General features: G+C 49.4%; 4 protein-coding genes across 5 annotated transcripts; 2 read left to right on the forward strand and 2 right to left on the reverse strand.

Annotated features, from left to right (window-relative positions):
* Positions 1–3,243: 3,243 nt before the first annotated feature.
* Positions 3,244–3,705, reverse strand: ONS95_010193 (uncharacterized protein; the record flags this gene model as incomplete). The annotated part of the gene is made up of 1 exon (XM_058503768.1): positions 3,244–3,705. The coding sequence occupies one exon, from the start codon at positions 3,703–3,705 to the stop codon at positions 3,244–3,246; it is 462 nt and encodes a 153-aa protein (XP_058360481.1).
* Positions 3,706–7,894: 4,189 nt separating this feature from the next.
* ONS95_010194 (uncharacterized protein) lies at positions 7,895–8,416 on the reverse strand (the record flags this gene model as incomplete). Its single annotated transcript, XM_058503769.1, has 1 exon — positions 7,895–8,416. One exon carries the CDS (start codon positions 8,414–8,416, stop codon positions 7,895–7,897), a length of 522 nt encoding a protein of 173 aa, XP_058360482.1.
* A 2,894-nt stretch (positions 8,417–11,310) lies between these two features.
* On the forward strand, positions 11,311–16,058 carry ONS95_010195 (uncharacterized protein). Of its 2 annotated transcripts, XM_058503770.1 has the most exons (4): positions 11,311–12,398; positions 12,573–14,730; positions 14,787–15,006; positions 15,073–16,058. In XM_058503770.1, exons 2-4 carry the CDS (start codon positions 12,727–12,729, stop codon positions 15,084–15,086), a joined length of 2,238 nt encoding a protein of 745 aa, XP_058360483.1. In that variant the 5' UTR covers positions 11,311–12,398; positions 12,573–12,726; the 3' UTR covers positions 15,087–16,058. The 2 variants fall into 2 exon arrangements, with proteins under 2 accessions (XP_058360483.1, XP_058360484.1); XM_058503771.1 differs by having other exon boundaries at positions 12,573–16,058.
* Positions 16,059–18,262: 2,204 nt separating this feature from the next.
* On the forward strand, positions 18,263–18,838 carry ONS95_010196 (uncharacterized protein; the record flags this gene model as incomplete). Its single annotated transcript, XM_058503772.1, has 1 exon — positions 18,263–18,838. One exon carries the CDS (start codon positions 18,263–18,265, stop codon positions 18,836–18,838), a length of 576 nt encoding a protein of 191 aa, XP_058360485.1.
* Positions 18,839–19,822: the final 984 nt, after the last annotated feature.

Raw genomic sequence — 19,822 nt, forward strand, 5'->3', positions numbered from 1 at the left:
AGCCACAGCGAGTAGTGAGACATGCAGCATCACAAACGAGGGGAGGGAGGGGTCGACTTTCACATGTCAAAACTCGCTTCGCTATCCCCCCTCCCCGCCAAGCTGTCTCCACACCACCCACTGATACCCTACGCACGTCGCAACCCCGGTAGCAGCAAAGCAGCGATGCATCAAAAGCCTCAACAGAAGACGGACGGCAGCAACGGCATGGTCGCTGGACGCGGCGATGAGAGAATAGGGATACGAAGAGGCAATATACTTGAGTTCAGCGAGATCTCCCCTTTCATCATTTCGTGCAGCGCGCCAAGTAGACAATCTTCGGTCCGCAACGGGTCGGTACGGTGGATTTTCATGACCCGAGTGTTGCGGACGAGGATGTGAGGGTGTAGTGACCTGGTGGGGTGGGGTGTGGTCTTGTTCTTGCTCTTGTTCTCTTCACTTCATTTATCAGAGTTACGATCATGAAGCCGGTGATGATGGATGGCTATCGCCAGGGCCTGGCCAGCTGTCTCTTATCTGAATATGATTCAAGCAACGATAATCGCATCCTGTTCCTCACGAATACCATATCTTCGTATCTGCGATGCCCATACAGCCTGATTGTTCGCTGTCTGCTGAGTGGGTCAGCATCCCGATCACATATTAATTGCATGTTGGTGATATATAAACAGAAGGCTGTAGCTGTTGTGGGCTACGCTGGCAGGTTGGCCAGCCCTGAGGAAATAGGGTGGTGGTTGCAACCATTTCGTAGCGTCTCGCTTCGCGTTCAGGGGGGGTGGTAAGGTTAGGCGAGGGTGCTGGGTTGGGGGCGGCAGGGGAACAGATAGGGCAGGGAACTGGATGATGAGGATGAGGATAGGGATGAGGGATGAGGGTGTTGTTGAACTGGAGGGAAGGGAGGTACTTCTGATGAAAGTACCTACCTTACCTTCTTCATCTTGTCCTTTACGTACAAGTCCAGGCTCATGATATTTTCCTACATATGCGAACCCTGACGCCTCATATGCAAGCACGCATTAGCAGAGATTGAAGATGCAATCCTGCATCGATATGCAGGCGCTTGGAAAGACCCTTCCTACCAATCCATCGTCTGCCGTATCTGTTGAAGGTCAAATACAGTAGGTATCAGTGTGCTTGCTCCACTTTCATCAGCCATGCCAGGCCATGCCCATGCCCGTGGCGATCCATGATCTCCATTTTCGATAGAGTCGGAGAATTGGCGCTGCACAGTTGTGGGTACGAAGTAGCAAAGTTTCGAACGTCTTAGCAATAATGGGGTGGTTCGTTTCGTCGTCGTGTGGCGAGATGCTCAACAGTTTTTCGTTGGTGGTGTGGTGGTGTGGTGGTGTGGTAAGCTGCAGAAAGCGAACCTTTTTTATTTACGAACGATGTGGTGGTGGCTGGTGTCCGTTTCTTCCCCAGACCCCCGGCCCCTCCACTGTTGTCAGTGAGAGAGAATGGAAGGGTTCAGGCTGGGTTCAGGGAATGTCCAGGGCGTCTAAACAGCCCCTCCACACCACACAGCACCCAAAGGCAAATCGAGAGGCCTAAACCCTTCATTTACTACGAAGTAAAAAAAAAAAAATGTCTAAAGTAGTGCCCGTTGCGGGAGCGAGGATTAATTTCAACGGAGATCCCTTCCTCACCCAACCCTCAAACCCTGAGCCAGTCTCGTCTTGCACCCCAGCAGCGCAAATCACTACTGTATGCGCAGACATGGAAAGGAAAGGTCTAGCCAGCCAATTCGAGTCTCAGGTCAGATCGGAGATGGGCGAAGAGATTTTTTTCTCTGACTGCTTGAGCTTCGTGTTTGGACGGCCCTGTTTGGGATATTATTGGTTAAAAGGCGAGAAATTTAGCGACGCCCCCTGCCCGTCCCGAAGTTCGGGTTGGAGCGGTGAGTGAGATAAGAAACTCTTTTTTTGGGTTTCCACTGACTAAGTACCTTCCCGTCTCATCGGGGTTTGATATCGAAAGAGGAAAGGAAAGGAATTTGATAACGGATGTCCTGAAATAGGAAATTTAGTAGCTGGGTGGTGAGGGAAGGACAGAAGCGAGATTTGGTGACGACGAGGGTCGTCGGGATTGAGGCGGAATTGAGGTGTCGTGAACCCTACCTGCAGCCTCGCCCAGAAATATATCTTATGCATATCCTCGGTCATTTAATCCCCGATTCGACACATGATGAAGGGGACAACTCCGTATGCCTTCAGCAATATCCTTCCTGTTTGACGAGGCAGAGAAGTGGAATCGGTGGTCAGAGCAGAAGCATATGCACCCCTCATCTCCAAACTGACAGCTCCTAGTACCCCTCATGGTGAAACGGCCGCTTTGAGGCGGGGAAGCTTGGGGATTAATCATTCATGACAGATTATATCCTCTCATATTTTCTTGGGGATCTATCTATCAATCAGTTAATCTTCAGATCATATATACAGAGCGTTATGCACTGCCATCCATCAATCTAGCCGACGCAGCCAGTCTGAGTCAAGAGATGGTAACACAAGAAACATCACTGCATACAGTGGCTAACGCCAAATTCAGCATGTCTCAAGAGGCCCTGAATGAAAGAGGGGTTGGTTCAGCCTTTGACTTTCAGGCAGGTAAGGAATCAAGCGAGGCGGGGTCGAGATAGGGTTAGTAAATTAAATTTGAATCATTTAAATCCACGCAACCCTGGTCTCTGACGTGCCGGAAGTATCGTGACCTTCGCACCCTAAAAAGAAAATCGATCGTCACCTGGGCTTCCGAGACGAGTCGAGAAACTTTATTTGTACCACAAGGTATCGCGAGGCTTAGATTTCCCTTCCCTTTTGATATCAATGAATTCATGAAGCCATGATTTCCTTGTACATTTTACAATGAATTTTTGACTGTTTCATATTGTCTTCAATTGATAAGAAATACTGTGATGTGACAATGGAAAGTTCTCGTTGTCGCCTCACTCGGATGATCGTTACCTATCTTCATTTTTGCCCAGACTGGGCAGACTCACAAGGCTGGGATCCATGGCACCCCCTTCGCAAATTGAAGATCGTTTTGCCTGCCATCTCCGCACACGTATTGTTTTTTCGCTTTGCCTACGGTATACTGGAAGGATTAAGAATACATCCTGTCCATTCTATGGCAAAATCATCTCCTCGTCTCCTGATCCGATCTTCAGTTACCTCTCTTTCCCCGCTCTCATCACTCACCATATACCAAAAAGGCTGACATGCATGCATGCCTTGAGACTCGGCATCCTCAGCTGTTGACGTGTCGTAAGATGCCGACAATCTTCTCTTTTCGGTCTACGACGACCCGCTTTACCTGCTTGCTGCCTACTGCAGTGCTCAGCGTTGAGTTCTGAGCCCTTGTCCATTTCACATGCTGAGCTGGGCACTGCTGCAGGTCTCGCAACGTGATTGATGGATGGCGAAAGATTGCGGAATCATGCCTTTCGACTTCGCTGTGGGACCGAATGGATGAGGTAGAGTGGGGACGGACAAGGATGGAGAGGAGTAATGTCCGTGCCGTGCTTGATTCGTACCTGCTCCTTGAGTACGGCATGATCTGGTGATATTCATCATCGTTGATGTGCCTTTTCAAGGTATTTTCTGAGTTCAAGCTCAAGCTTCCGGCATATGCAGGGTCCAGTTCAGTTGAGGTTGGTAGGCGGAGAAGGAAGTCTCCAAGGAAACTTTCAATCTGTGGTATAATAATCATACTCTCTCGCCTCTTTCTTCTGTACCAGAGAAACTTCTGTCATTCAGAGTTGCAAGCATACTCTTATCGCAATTTCTGCACGAACAATTTGTGTTGCGTGGGAAGGGATCTCGGGGTTGGAGAAGGACTGATACTCTGCGTCACATATGCTAGCCCTATCAATACTTTTTCTATTAGACTAAATCATCACAAAGAATTGTCTGTACTGTTCTCAGTCTAATATGAGTGTCACGAAGTCTTGAAATAGGCGACTTCATCCTTGCTTGAGAACAAAACAATCACTTTGCAGCTTAGAGCTTTCCTCCTCTCCATTGCTAGGACACAATTGACCACCAACCCCCTTCTCTTTCCAAACTTCCGTATTCCACCAATCAAAAAGCCAAGTCCTAAAATGGAACAAAGCACGCGACCTAGCTAGCAGATGTCAACAACATCGGAGCCGGCCGAACACCACAAGTTTTCCTCCACAAAATCGAAGCTCTTCTCCTTACATAACAGAAAACAAAGAGGCTGAAGTCGAGAACGTGCTTTGACGCGGAGAATGAAAAATGGCACAGGCATCTGCAAAGACGTTAGGGCTCTTAGAGAGAGAAAGAAAGTGACATGTTTGAGCCGCGCGGGTCGGCAACTGAGCAGAAACCTTAGATCAGGGGGCCCTCTTGGATTGGTTTGGGACGGGCCTGGGCTAGGCTGGGCTTGACTTTAACGATTGAGCCTTGAGCTGTTGAGTGAGGCTTGAAGTGGTTGTGAAGACGATTCTGATGAGTACGAAGTGGAGATTAGAGATTACCTTTATTTTGCCTGCATGATGAAAATTGTAAATTACAGGGCGTTGTTGTTTTGGAGAAACGTTGATGGTGGCGAAGCGAGATTCACCGTGTTTCCACACTTCCCTTCTCTTCCAGCAAAGGTAAACAAATCCAAGGTTCAAATTTCAATAGCCGGTCTCCATCCCTCCCATCCCATCCCATTACATCCTATCCCCCACCACCATCACTACCCCATTCCCCATTCCCCAAGCTCAAAAGCCGGATGTTTCTCTATCATATCCCGTTCTCGCTTCAAGCGATTCATGAAATCAATCAATCAATCAATCGGAGTTCCTTCGCACTTGCTTGGAACTGTATTTAGGGCAAGTAACTTAGCAGGCCAGCCAGCCAACCAACCAACCGAGCCGCTCCCTCAAGCTCAACTCAACTCAACTCAACTCAACAAATAGGGTCCAATATCGCCAGGTCTAGCCTCCATACACACCATCCCATCCCACCCCACCCCACCCCACCCCACCTCTCCCATCCCGTACCTAGGTACATTATGCTACTGCAAACTACTGCTGTATACTAAATTCACTATGCTACTGTATACTACTGTGCCTTCTGCTAAACTTCCAGACTAGAACAGTAAATTTCCTGTCAAGTTTTCATGCCGTCTCCGATTCTATCTCCGTCCGTGAAACAGCAGCCAGCTGCATCGCATCGCATCGCGATCATCGAGCCGGACTGCCATTTTTGAGATCCGATCGTCATGTCTGTGGTTGTATCCGTGCGACATGATGTGGGAGGGGGAGTGGGACGGGGAGGAGTTACTGGATTGGGAAGGGAAGGGATGGGGTGGGATGGGATGATAGGGTTGTTTGACATGTCGGGGTTAGTTGGCTTGTCATGGTTGGGGTTGGGTTGGGTTGGACCCTGATTATCAGTTTACTGTACTGTATCTGTCGGGGGACAGGCAGGGGGTTGTGGGGAGAGGGTTGTTTGGTTATATTATTTTCGCGATGCTTCACATGATGATATTGATATTTTTTTGATGTTGTTTTGAGGATATGAGACAGTGGAAAGTGAGACAGGCAACTTCGCTTGTTCTGCAACGGTCGGCTAGGTGAGAAGCAAAATATAATGTCGTCATTACAGTTCATTCGCACTCTATCACCTGCGGCGGGGTAAGTGTGTATAGAACCTCACTTGGCCTGCGTTCAAAGGTCTTGCCATTCCTGCTGTAGATTAGAATCCTCAAGCATCTCGGCAATTCATCTTCCACGGAACCGTTGAATTGAAAAATCTGGAGGCAGTGCAGCTTATCATCTCCACTCTCTGTTGACCGTTCAAATATGGAGATGGAGATACTGAAGATGTCAAGTCTAGACTAGGTAGAACAGTTGCTATTCAATTTAGAGTTTTCAACAAACTTTCCTTCCCTTTCCTGTTCCGCTGGCAGGGCAGCACCTACAGTAAATTTGCCTACTCCATAAATTTCCCCAAGAAGCTCAGCTCAAGAGACCAAGAAAGAGCCGGAGCCGGAGTGGCGTAAGCCCGGCTTGCTTCCTCTTGCTGTGTATCCATGGTTCTGAGGACGGAACCTAAAACAGGTAGTGAGAGGGAATGATTGGGTGGCTGCTTTGGCATGACTTGGTAACTTTCGAGAGCAACTGTGGCGGATAACGCGCGGCGGCCGCATGTAATTGTAACCGCAACCGTTTTTTTCATGTCTCGAATTGTTGTGATGCATCGTCGATCATTGACTCGCTTGCGTAAGAAAGGCAAACGCAACCGCAACCTACCTCAAGGGGTTCTTATCAACTTATCAAAGCATATCAGTATTAAATTATGAGTTCGTATCAGCTCAGCAGCTCGGATTCAATTGCTTGACAGCTCAGCGATATGACAACTTGTTGTGTCGATCATCAGAGGTTTCGTTTCCTTTGCGATAGGAACGAAAGGGTTTTCAGTCCATCAGAATTGCCAGGCCCGCAATTCAAAGTGTGGCGTAGCGCACAGAAACAACTCTTTTCTCTCGCATTGAGGAGTTCTGATTGGTGAGCGCAGAAAAGTGCTGGCTCGCGTAGAGATTCCGAGCTAGGATCCTTCGACGATGGTGATTAGCATGCCTGCCTGGGAAAGTTAGAAGTGCATATTTTGTGTAGCGAGGTGGGTAGGGATTGGGTACAGGGGACGGGAGGAAGCACGGATTGTATGGTGAGCTGAGCTCTGGTAAGTTTCTCAGATGTGGACGGAGAGGGGCGGAGCGGAGCGGAGTGGAGTGGAGTGCAGTGGAGTGCAGTGGCAGCAGGATGGAGAATAAAGATAAGATGAAAGACAGGGCATGGATGTAGCCTGGATGAAGTTTTGTGTTTCACTCTCGATCATTATTCCAATCTCCATAAATACGATTCGAAACCGGACTTGCTGGTTGGATGACGTGAAGGAGGCGGAGGCGTCGCCGGTACGTGAGAGAAAACCTCATCGGATCGGATTCTCTTCTGTGACATATATATGTCTTCACCGCTATCTTGCTGATGTGACTTTGGGAGCGACCTCGCATGCGATAGAGGTGAGATGGCTTCGAGTTTTTCACTGGCTTTCAGATTTAGACTTTAATGCTTTGCTGATCTTAACGAGTGCCGTGTGTGTGCCGTCTGCCGTCTGCCGTCTGCCGCTGTCCAAGGAGATTTTGAATTCTGCCTGCGAAGTTATCAAAGGTTGTTTCTCTCCCGAGTCCCGAGTCCAAATCTCATCGAATAAGTCGGGATATCTGTTTAATTGCTTTTGCCGTGCCGTATCATACCCAGCCAGATGAGATGCAATGCAACTTTCTTCAGATCAAATCCGATCGAGGCTGAATCCGATTCTGTTCCTGTCTGTCTCTGTTGCTTTTCTTGGGTCGTGTCAGCGATGTGTTTGCGATTGGTGAGGTGTCACATTCGCATCTCTAGCCACCCATGCCTCTGCCCAGCCCGCATAATCCATGGCATCACGGGGGGCACAGCACCAGCAAGCATCAGCTCAGTAGTCTCAGTCACGGCCCTGCGCAACCTTGGAACCGGAGATTGGGGGATTGGATGCTGCAAAAAGCCATGAGGTCATCGTGTCTCTCACCGTGCGTGGCTTGAGCGAGAAAAAGAAAATGAAATAAACGGCTACGCAGCGTAATCTTATCTCATGACATGATAATTGCTTGGAGGCTGAGACGAAAATGCGGTCAAGGTTGGTGTAGATGGCGGCATCCGCACTCGCGGGTCAGGTCCGCTCATTATTTTGCAGGTCAGGGCAGGGTTGCGGTGTTGATCAGGTACATGGTCGATCATTGTATTTTGCCGGGTGCGAAAGTACCGAGAGTGAGCGAGAAGCGTGCCATTTTTAAACATCGTGAAGTGCAAGTGCGGCATGCGGAAGTTGGCAACGTCAGATCGTGATCACGATGTTTGCGACAGAGTGGGGGAGGGGAGCTCCAGGATTACGACGGAAGATCCGGCCCCCACTCCTGGAGCTGTCCACATTGGCGTCCAAGCTTTTCCTTGAGCTTTGGTGTTAAGAGGACTTGGTGGGCGGTGGGCGCCTGTGGAGGGCCCACGATAGTTGTTTTGCTTTGGTTGGGTGTTCCATGTTGATTGTGGAGGCTCATGATGAGGTGAGACTGGAACCGCCCGGAGGGCTCGGTACTCGACCTGGTTCAAGGATACATCATACTCTATGGCATGTTTGAGAAACGACGACGACCACGATACTGCGCTGGAGTTATTGATGACAATGCTGTCCTGCCTTGCTTGTAAACAGTCAGGTGGGCGTGATATTAATTTCATCAACGTGGCATGGAACACCAAGAGAATGAAGGCTGGAATGCAGGCAATAAACGAAGCTTCGAGACGGGGTCTGTTTTGTTTTTCGGGGTGAGAGTGGGGGAGAGTTGGGACGGTAACTGTACATTCCTCTTCCATAGCCGCCGTGTTCGAAATTCAATTCATTTTGTTTTCGCTTTCGCTTTTTGCCTTTGCCCTTCGATAGCCGGAGTTGGTGTTGTCCTCCCACACAGTTATTTCATTAAATTGGGTGTTTGTATATGGAAGGAGGTTTGGTATCCAATCTCAATGCCTGTCCTCCAAGGTAACCGATATCCGGTTTTTGGATTTTGCTGCTCCAACAGTTAGGGAGAATTGGCTGTGATTATTGGCAGAGAAGGCGGCGCAGGCAGTGAGAAGAGGCACGATTGGTTGCCTCGCAGACATCCGGGCTGAGGATGGCGTGTCCTCATGCTTCTCATTGGTATCAAACGCTGCATTTGCCTCCAGACCCTGACCTGAAGCTGCAGAGCATCTGCATCTGGTCGGTCGGGGTCTGCATGCATAGGGGAGAGGAACTGGGTTAGAGGAGAGATAGTTGATAAGGAAGGAAGGGTGCTTACCCTACCTAACTTACCCGCTTTGCTTCGTGCTTGCGTTTCGTGTTTGGATTCGTTTATGGAGGGGAAGACATGCCACTTTCTGGTCATTTCCCTCATTCTTCGATTTCCGGGCCAATGATTGATAGGTGGAGGATAAGCCCAGGTAAGTGGAATTTGGGCTGTTATCTGGAAGTCAGCCCACAGATGTGGTTCCGAATATACCGAGACCATTCTGTCCATCGTACGGTATTATCTGCCCACCGTATGTGGTCTGTTGATTCGATTAGGGGTCTTGCCGCGTGGACATGTCCATGGCAGAGCGGCAGAGAGGTCGTGAGACGGAAGTTTTAAACATGGGGCTACAGGTTCAAGTGCCGGGCTATCAACAAAGCTAGAATAATCATATCATTTATGATAGGGATCGTAATCTTTCGTGGGTGACACCAGCTTGTTCGAATCCTCAACTTATCCGGCGGCGAATTATGCCCGATGCTGTATTACTCTGCGTGATACAGACGAAAACAGCCACAGCCACCAGGCCGTTGGTTATCAATCTACGCGTCCAGAGAGGGGTGGGTTGTTGAGGTTGATAAATGTCTTTAATTATAGCTGCATCTCCGAGATAGGAGAAAAGGGACTGGCTTGTCAATGGTATCATACTATCGGTGAACACATTGTGTGTCGTTCTCAAGAGCCGTTTAGGTACAACGAGACGCAGGTGATTCTTGGAGTAAGCCTCAACTCTTGACTTCTGGTCAGCGGCGTCAACTGGTGTTCGATTCCAAGGCTGAAGATAGAATTCTAGAAAATATTCCTTGGATGACGAATGGTCTCGTTGAATGGTCTGTACCCCTCATCATAGCTCTCGGTTTTATCTGGGGGTGGCTATCCTCAGAAATGTCGGTAGCTAGCTAGAGAACGATAGGACTTCGTGGAGAAGTACTGTTGATTTGGCGAAGTAGGTAGTGAGTGGTATGCATTCGAGCAGCCATTCTGCTGCATTGCATGACTTGAGCGAGTGCTCTTGAATTATAATCACGCTCATTATCCATGACTTTGCCTGCATCTGCTCTGCATCGGTGGATATTGAGCAGCGTGCCGTCTGTATGTATCTGGCGGCAACCAGTCAGTGGTCTCAACCAGAATTGTGAAGCTCTCCAGTGCTTGGCTGGCTGCAGTCAGTCTTGGGTGCAAGGTGTAAGTGAGCCTGTGAAGTGCAAGCAAAACCGCAAGCAGCATTAGTGTGGTTGTTGGTGAGAATGGTGTCAATTCGATGGGATGCCGACTTTTCCATGCTGGTCCTCCTCGCCTTGGTTTCTTTCGCTCGCGCTCGCCCTTGCCCTTGTCCGCTTCTGCCATGGCTGGCCCGTTCGCTCAAACAGAAGGCCAAGCCTCGACCCACTCCCCACCCTAGCACAGACTGGGGCAGGCATCACCAGGCTCCTGTTCCCTGCTCCCTGTTCCCTGATGCCTCCTGCTGGTTGCATGGCCGATGGCCGATGGGCGTTAGCGCGCTGTGGCTGGACTTGGCATCAAACCGGCAACGCCAACTTTTTCCCAGTTCCTCTCCCCACTATGGCTCCCAGCGAATCACAGGCTGCAGACCTCCTGCTGTCCTGCTCGTTGTGTCTCAAGAAATCTGCTGGGATCCAGAGCCTCTACAGTAGCAGCTAGCTTAGCCACATATCGCCCATTGCCCCCGCCAACTCGAAAAATGTGTGGTTGATGCGGGCGACTGTTGTTATTGTTGCGATAACACAATTTTGGAGTGATCAGAGGGCAGGCAGTTCATCTTGCGCTCGCTTCGAGTACAGTATGCACGGCATGATTTAATGAGATGCCCCAATTGACGCATTCCGAGAGTCCTGTACTGTACTCATTCTTACGCACTTCGGACTCGGTACCTTATGCTTCGCTTGCGGCACGGGGCCGGGGCCGTGTCTGCTGTTTTCTGACCCGTTCAAGCCGGAGGCAGCTGGATATGAACAATTTCATTCTGAAGTGAAGAGCTTGGAAAAAGTAGTCAAGAGCCAGGATGTCGAAGTGTAATACAATCGAGATAGACAGACCTAGCGAGAGCACGGTGACATGACACTGGGCATGGAATTCGCAGACAGAGTGATCTCCAGATTACTAAGAGTCAAGACAAAGAAAGTTTGGAATTTTGGTTTTAGATTGTATTTAGTTTGAGGTTTGATTGATTTTGGCGAGGAAGTGCAAAATTTGGAGATGAGGAATGGTGGGGAAAGAGGAGAATATTCACTACTGTACAGAAGAGCCTGAAGTTGGGCGCGCGGTAGAGGGTGAGGAGGAGGAGGAGGAGGATGTTGGAGGTTGCAGCAGCAGTGGATGATGGATGGAGGTGGATGAGAAAGCCCCCCTCCCCTGCCAACTGTAATCCATTGTTGAGACCGGGCCACGACCAGGACAGGATATGGAAGACGACGACCACCACGACCCACCGTGTTTGGCAGATCAAGGCGGCCTCGTACTACTGTACTGTACTGGTACCCATGCCGGCCCATGTCGACGTAGCTCAGTTTATGTGCAACCCCCCGGTTCATGCCATGGCCTTTTGATGCTGCTTTGCCTTTTCGCTTTGGCTCTGTTTCTGTTTGGCTCTTGCTCTTGCTCTGGCTCTTGCTCTGGCTCTCTTTCTGCCCTTTGCCTCTCTGCGCTCGCTCGCTCGCTGCCTTTTGCTGCCCTGCCGCGCTACCAACTACCAACTCACCCCGTCCATTTCGCGCGTCAACTAGTTCCCATCCCGGCCTGGCTCGATTTCAATTGCCTGCACCATCTTCAACTAAATTCACGTCCCCACTCTGTTTTGGGTCTAACCCCATCCTCCCATCTTACCTATCCTCACCTCACTTCACCTCGCTAGTCGCCCCCAGTCGCCTAACCCCAGCAGCTTCCAAGGAGCCCAAGCCAGAGGCCAGAGCCTGCGTCCATCCTTATTCTCCTGCTTCCCACCACCACCACCACACCTCCTCTCCTCTCTCTCACCACCACACCTCTAGGCCTGAGCCAGCCTTTTATCACCATTAATATCTCCTCATTCCATTCCACTGTTGTGCTGTTGGATTCCTTTCGAAGTTACAATTGACGAGCCCGACACTTGAACCAGTCATTGGTTCCTCGCTCGCTCGCTCGCATAATCCAGCAAGACGTCATTTATTTGCTCTGGTAGGCAATAAAGACTCTTCCTCGCCTTCGCCCTCCCGTGTCAAACCCAGGCAGGCCGCACACCACACAACGACTCACCCAGCGCCCGGAAACAGAAGGAACAGGTAGAAAGGCCAACAATAGATTGGCTTTGTCCTGGCACCATCTTTTCCCTCTTTTCCCTCTCTTCCCACGAGATCCGAGCCTTCCTCCCGTCGACTATCCCCCTCGACTCGATCAACGACCGACTCGATCGTTCTTTCTGACGCCGAAGAGTACCATACACGATTGCTGGAATACGCCGTGTATTGAACTTCCTCGAGCCTCACCCAGCCCTCATCCGTTCTTCGCAGAAGACTCGCTACACCCCTCTCGTAAGTCTGAGTAATTGCATGCGCTCCAATGTAGCCTCTCCCTCGACCTTCCGAGCGCCACCTACACATACCTACGCATTTCTTCTCACTTTCTTTTTCTCCTCTCTTGCATGCATTGCAGCAAACCTACAAAACAGACCAAAGGACGAGGCTGACCTGATCCCTTCGTCGAAGACTAGCGCAGCATCTTTTACGTTTCTACCAGCGGGTCAAGGTATTCAATGCTAAGTAGGAATTGAGCTACTTCTTCGACAACTCCGACTTGTCGAGCTGCTATACTTACTCCTATACCTCAACACACCCCCATATCTAGGCATCGACCGTACGGATGCCTTACACTCCTCCCGCCCAGCGTTCTCCAGCTGTATCAGCTCCTCACTCTCCGGTCCTGAGCCGTCGATCTTCCTCATCACACCAGTCTGGTCACACAAGTGCCACAGCGTCGAACCGACCCGAGTTACCGCGGTCAACCTCATACCTCACCAGACATCGACGGACCACTTCAGTCAAGACTGCATCATTCGCACCATCACTCGAGCCATCACCACCTGGAACGGCCGACAAGGAGAAGAATGATACAAACAGTTTGACTGCCTCTGACAGCGTCAGGCAATCACCACCTCCTGTGACCGACGACACACAGATACCTGCTGGTGCAGTCATCTCGCCGCCCGACTCTGCACAAAATTCGAGCGATGACGAGGATACGAAAGTGTCGAGAGGTCGGGAACTGGAGAACTTGGCTGAGCTGCAAGCGGCCATCAGGATTATCGAGCAGCACAGGGAGAGTTCGCCGAACAGAAAAGCGGAAGAGATTGGAAAGGCCAACCAAGCTCTGACACTCATCATGCCAGCTTCAGAGTCAGACGACAAGCCAACCGCTACTCACATCGAAGAGACAGCCATCAACACTCTCCGAAAGCTTGGCCACAATAGATCGAACACAGACTCTTCTGTCTTCATGGACATGAGACAAAGCCAGCCAGAAACGCCTCTCACCGGTTCTGATGAAGACTCCATCTCCGATGACGACGAGCCAAACCGATCCCGACGAAAGCCTCCCATGCTCAGAAAGAAGTCTGGTGAGCTTGTTAGACCCGCCTTGAGACCTTCATCAGCGAGGAGACGTCCTTCAAGCATGCCGGGCACCCCGACATTCTCTAAGGCCGTCCATTTCGACTCGCACCTCGAGCACGTCCGACACTTCCTCCAAGTTGATCGACCTTTAGCAGTCAGTGCAGGCTCGTCACCAGTCGAACAGTATGATAGTGATACCGAGTTTCCGTTCAACGACGACGGAGCAAGAAGTCCACCATTTGAGTGGGAGATCATAGTTGCTAACTTCGTTCCGACCACTATACCGCTTCAATTCGGACAACCCGTGAAAGTTGAAAGGGTGTTCTTATCATCGGACAACAAGACGCTGGTGGGTAGTGTCGTGGTCGCTAATTTGGGTTTTCAAAAGACTGTCGTGGCACGCTTCACACTTGACTACTGGAAAACCACGTCAGAGGTTGTTGCCGAATACAATCACGACATTCGTCAAACTAGGCACGATGGGTATGATCGATTCAACTTCAACATCAAGCTCGCCGACCAAGCAAACCTTGAGGCCAAGACGATGTTCTTTTGTATTAAATATTGCGTCAACGGCGCTGAATACTGGGATAACAATGGGGCAACTAACTACCAAGTTGACTTCCGCAAGAAGGCCAAGGCACAAAATGGGAAGAAGGGAATGGCTGGCGCTTCATCACGACCAGCAAACTCGTTACCCAGAAGCAATAAGAAGTCACCCCCTGCAAACGGAAGACCAAAGTCTATGCCTGTCGCTTTCGATGACTTTGCTGATGGCTTCGACGGCAAGTATCAATTCGATGACTTCAAGCAACCCGTCAAGGACTACTTGGGCGAGTCTGGCACCTCTGTTCGCCTAAAGGGTGTGAAGTCTGCTGTTAGCTTGGGCTCCGACAACCTTACTCGTCGTGCACCACAACCAAATGGACAGGCATTCGGCAATCGATATGACTTTGGTGCCTCGCTGTCCGCTGCGATCCAAGCTGCCAATACTGTCCTTGGGGATAAGTCTGGCTTGACCATGAAATCGACAGCAAAGAAGCAGCCACCTAAAAAGTACACTGCTGACTCTAATGATACTTCTTCGCCCCTCACAATGGCAAGCAGGCGACCAGTGCAGAAGCCAGCCCCGGCAGTTAAACCTGTTAGCGTCCAGGCCCCTACTTCTGGAGCGGATTCGCCTCGCCCAGTTGGGGCTGAAAAGCCCGCTCTGGCTTCTCAGTCCTACAACGAACTGTTGGACAAATATTGCTTTGTACGTACCAACGACCATCACTGGACCGGACAGGACAGAAGCTAATCTTAGTATAGTTTGGATCATCCAAAACTTCTCCACAGCTGAAAGATGGAACCATGAGATCTGGCCAATACGATGGCACCATCGACGATGGTTACGTTCTTGGTTCGGCTGATTCTACCGCGGATAGCTCACCTTTGATGATGGAGAGGATATCAGCACCGCAATCTCAGAAAGCAAGTACGCAGGCGTCTCGCTCTGCTTCGCCAGCCCCGATGACGGGCTTCGTTTCGGGTACGTCTCCGATGTACCACAACTTGCATGCTGGTTTTCCGTTCCGCGACACTCATACTGCAACAGCTATTCGGGGTTGAATTTGACGTCTTCAGCATTCTGAGCGATTTTCGGTTGACACCACGGTATATTTTACGAAACGACGATACGAATAATTCTTTTTCGACACGTTGAGAAGGCAAAGCCTGATCAAAGTGGTGATCTGGGGTCCTAGATCACAGGAATTGTTTCGATTACCTCTTTGCTGAGTGTGGTCATCAAATTTTGAGACGGATTGTTCGCGACTCTGCCACAAGAAGATTCCCATCATAACCATTGGTTCTTGGGTGTCTTCTAAGGGAGCGTCTTAATGCATTTCTGCGCGGGGACATCAATCATGATTGCTTTGCACGGAGTTTCTATTCATTCTTGTACTTTTGAGCGACCTGCATGTTCCTTTATCCGGCCGGAATTTCCGGCCGACGATTTCTCACCTCCATTCGTACATAGACTGGGGTTTTAATATTTTACGGGTCCAACCCTTCCAAGTTTGGGGAGGAATTGTTAGCCACGAGGCTTTCCATGCTGCCTTTCGACTTTGCGAAATTGAGATTGCGACGTCGAGTTTTTTTTTTGGATTTGGGGAAAAAGTTGTCTTTTGCGCTGGGTTTTGGAACAGGGAAAGGAAGGGCTGCAGAGAGATGGAACAATCCCATGGGTACATACGAGAAAATGGGTTAACTGGACGGGGCGGTGGGCAATTCGGGGTGGGATAGAAAGGATACCGGATGGGACTGGATTTTTATGGTCGGACAACCAACCAAACAAACAATACTTGATACGATAAGGATGCGGAAGAGCTAGCTAGCTGGGAGAGATGAATCGGGGGAAGGGAATGGATTCATTCAAGTTTAAGGTGTTCTTTTACCTTTATCTGAACTCTTGACCATTCTGCTTGCTTGTCTTGCCCTTGCCTGCTTGCGCTGGACGGGAGAGGTAGTTTTGTGGAAGGTTGATCGATCCGGGACAGCTAACTACTTTGAATGAGAACGGTTAATTGATTGATTGGTTGATCATCACTTTACATCTTCCTCTTGCATTTTGGGGACTTCTGTGAGACTGCTATTATGATTTGCAATTATGACGAGCTTCAGAGCTTGCGCCACTGATTCAATGAGTCGTACTGTCTTGTCTGTCCCTGTTCCTGACTTGCTGCTGTAAGAGCTAGAAAAGTAGACGTGCTGTGCCTTAGTTTGGCGGCGCGCGGCTTTTTGGAAATGGGCATGGGGAATTGCGGAATTGCACTTGCAATTGCGAATGTTCAGATGACAGACACCACGACGATCTTTCCCCCTGCCCTTTATCTCGATTCTCTACGTTTCACTGCACAAGCTGTCAGGCACAGTGAGCAGGAAAACCAAGTTCCAGGCACCACATGAATCGTGGTATTGGATTGATGGCCCGGATGGTCAGTGACTGTGAGAGGTAGATGGTACAGGTACGTGTAAGTTAAAGTATGTACACCGCCACTGCCTTGATTTTGTTCCAAGTGAGTGGTTTGGAGAGAGAAGGGGTTTTTTTTTACTTGGCTGAAAAGTGATTGATGGCTGTAGGCTGTAGGCTGTAGCTGTGGGTGTGGTGATGGCGATAGGGTGAGATAGTGATGGGTGCTTGGTGCTTGGTGTTGATAGGGTAGGGTAGGGGGGTGTGCTGTGAAGAGTGTGGCTGATTCGCTACAAGTTGTGGCGTGGCAGTGGAAGGAGATTTTATTTACTTGGATACTTGGGAGGCGAGAACTTGGTACTTAGTTCCTAAGAATTTGAGTATGCGTACTTGCTTTTTCGCATTGAGCTGCTTTCTCGTTGATGGGCGGCGTTACAATATGATGTGATGTCATACACGCCGACTCTAGCTGACTGTTTGATTTCTTTTGCTTCGCTCTGGGTATTTGCTTGTTTGAAAGGCATTAGTGAATGAGTAAGTAGAATGCTAAGTGGAGATTTGCATTATAGTCTTGGCGACCATTGCATGTAGTTTGCAGTTGCAGCTGTTGCGTTGAAGAACCTTAAGTTGAAATCAGGCTAGTTGATAAGGCGATGGTGGAAAGAAGAAACTGCCACACACATACGATGATGCAATCCAATCGCTACGAGATGATGTGAGGTGCTCCACTGTATAAGCCTTGGATGGAATTTTCTGGTACGCTTACGCCGCGGTGCCTGCTGGTTGATAACTGGCGGTGGAGCGGTGAGGGTATCGTGAGGTGGGTCCAGCGCATATCATCGTTTTCACCTGCCCGGACATGTGAAGTTCCCACTGTGGAGCGTCTCTTGCGTGCTTTATCTCTTTATCTCTCGATGGGTCCGGAGTCAGCAATACCTACTTATTCAAGAAGTGGATATGTCTGCTATGATAGGCATATGAATCGACGCACTCCAGTAGTGGATTGGGTGTGGATTCTGGTAGGCGGTGGACGTGAATCATGTCTCTGGTACGGAGGTTACCTTTGCATCTATCGCATGGAGTAACGCTATGTACTACTTACATACATATGCGGCTCTGTGGATATGCGTTTCATGCTATGACGATCTTACGGGTCTCCGACTTTCCCTTTTTGACTCATGAGAAATCGGGATCGGACTTTTGGAAATTTGAGTTTCCGCATGGGGATGGAAAGAAGTGGAGAAATTTCTTTTGATAGGATTTGCTTTTTTGAAAGTTGAAGAACGCAGAGTGGAGCTAGTGCAGGTGTGGCTGGTGTGGTGAAGAAGTGGAGATGGGATGTGTTGTTCATGTGTTTGTTGTTCGAGACTCAAAAGGGGTTATAAGGTAGGGATCCCTTTCCGATGTCCTGAAAGCTTAAATGTTGAGTATCGATCGATCCCCTCTTTCTTCTGGTCAGATTAATAGGTTGACAGGGAAAGGGGAGAATCAAAGATGGAAACGAAATCCAAAGTCAACAAAGGCTAATCATGTGACATGAGCTTAGGTAAGCTCGTTGGCTTTGAAATTCCTAGCCGAGGATTGGTGATAAACGGCATGATTTATTCTCGAGCTGCGAGCTTGGTTGGAGCTTGGACTTGGAGGAGCTCCACCACAACATCGAGCGACAACAACGATTGAAAGCAATTCTCACATCGACGACGAGACGAACTCGATTGGCTTTCCCACCACTATATGTAGACCTCCGGCCTCAAGCACCACTTGATCTCAACCAGCAAATCGAGTCCTGAAGCAGGCATCGTACGAGGATAGAATTGCAAGGAGACAGTACACAATGGACAGAGCAGCAACAGCAAGCATGAGGAGGTGTTTAAGGAGTGGCAAAGCCTTACGATGTGCCACCTCAGCAATTAGATCACGCTGCGTTGCAACAGCAATCTGCCCTGCACGTTCTGTAGCTACCACTTCTGCCTTGGGTTCAAATCCCTTTCCCAAGACTCGCCGCCAGCCTACCTCACTCCTTTCCCAATCACAGAATCAACAGAGCCCCCTCCGCAGAGGATACACTACACCCTCATCCGCTTCAACACCACAAGGCACAATCGGCTCTGGCTCCGCCGGCGTAGTCGAGGAAGCTGCCCGCGAGCAAGAGATCCTGCAAGCTCCCCAACATTTGAACGATAAAGAACGCCAGATCTGGGAGATGCTGATGCGGGAATTGCAGTGTACGAGTTTAGAGGTGCAGGACATCAGTGGTGGTTGTGGGAGTATGTATGGGATTGACATTGTCAGTGAGAAGTTTAGAGGGTTGGGGATGTTGAAGCAGCAGAGGTTGGTCAATCAGGTCTTGGGTGAGGAGATTAAGGGCTGGCATGGGGTACAGTTGAAGACTAGGGCGCCAGATGTATAGGAGGAGGAATAGATTGGAAGAGGATATTGAGGTAATCCATGGTGGCCTTCTTGGGGAGGAGAATGTATGTTGGATGTGATTGGAATGAATATGTATATTTGGATGGATGTACGTTAGGGCAAAGAAACGAGTGCAAGGAAAACCAGACATTATAATACGACTTGTACCTTTACATAACAACCAGTCACGCTCGCCCATACCATAGTCATCAAAACAAGCTCCCGCCACATCCGCCTCCCAAGAATCTACTCAACGAACATTTCGTCGTCCAAATAAGCTTAATTTTCGCCAAATCTTGCAGCTGCGTTTTTGGAAACTGAGGAAGAGGTGTCTTTCTCCCACGCTGTCGGAAGTTGTGTTTCTCTTACATATTTGGTATTGAGCCCAGCTCCAAACTCGGCATGCCGAGTTTTGGAGCTGAGGAAGAGAAGCCCCCATGATTTTGACAACGATCGCGCGGGGGTTGCTTAATATAACCTTCCCCCGCACTTCTGGACAAGATTGTTTGTTTCAAGTGGATCTTGCTTGGTGGTACTGGAAAATTTGCTAACTTTAGCTCAATGGCATAGACCTGAGTAGCGCACATCAACGTCATGTCTATGGCTATCTAAGCTCTTTTATACTTATTCTTGAAATCGTAGTATTGCACTGAACTCAAATTCAATTCAAACGCACGTATGGAGGACCATATACAGATGACGTGTTGTGAAAGATAGATGCGGTACAGTCAGAATAAAGATGTTGTTTACTTCGCCGATCGGACGCTTGTTAAAGACAAGATATCATTAAATATTTCTAGCTCGTGGTGAGAAAATCAGAGTCAGTGTGGAAGTAGAAGGCTCACTGAATAATTTGTATTAAATCTCTTCCACTTCCCCTTTAGAATTCCTTAATCCTTTCATTGTTTAGGTAGACAGCAAGAAAAGATCGCTAGAAAAAGGGGAGAGCTTCGGCTAACCTTCCCCGAGCTTAGCGGGGTAAATC

The sequence above is a fragment of the Cadophora gregata genome (genome assembly GCF_030347475.1).
Source record: "Cadophora gregata isolate MNR1 chromosome Unknown scaffold_4, whole genome shotgun sequence".
NCBI classification, from domain to species: domain Eukaryota; kingdom Fungi; phylum Ascomycota; class Leotiomycetes; order Helotiales; family Ploettnerulaceae; genus Cadophora; species Cadophora gregata.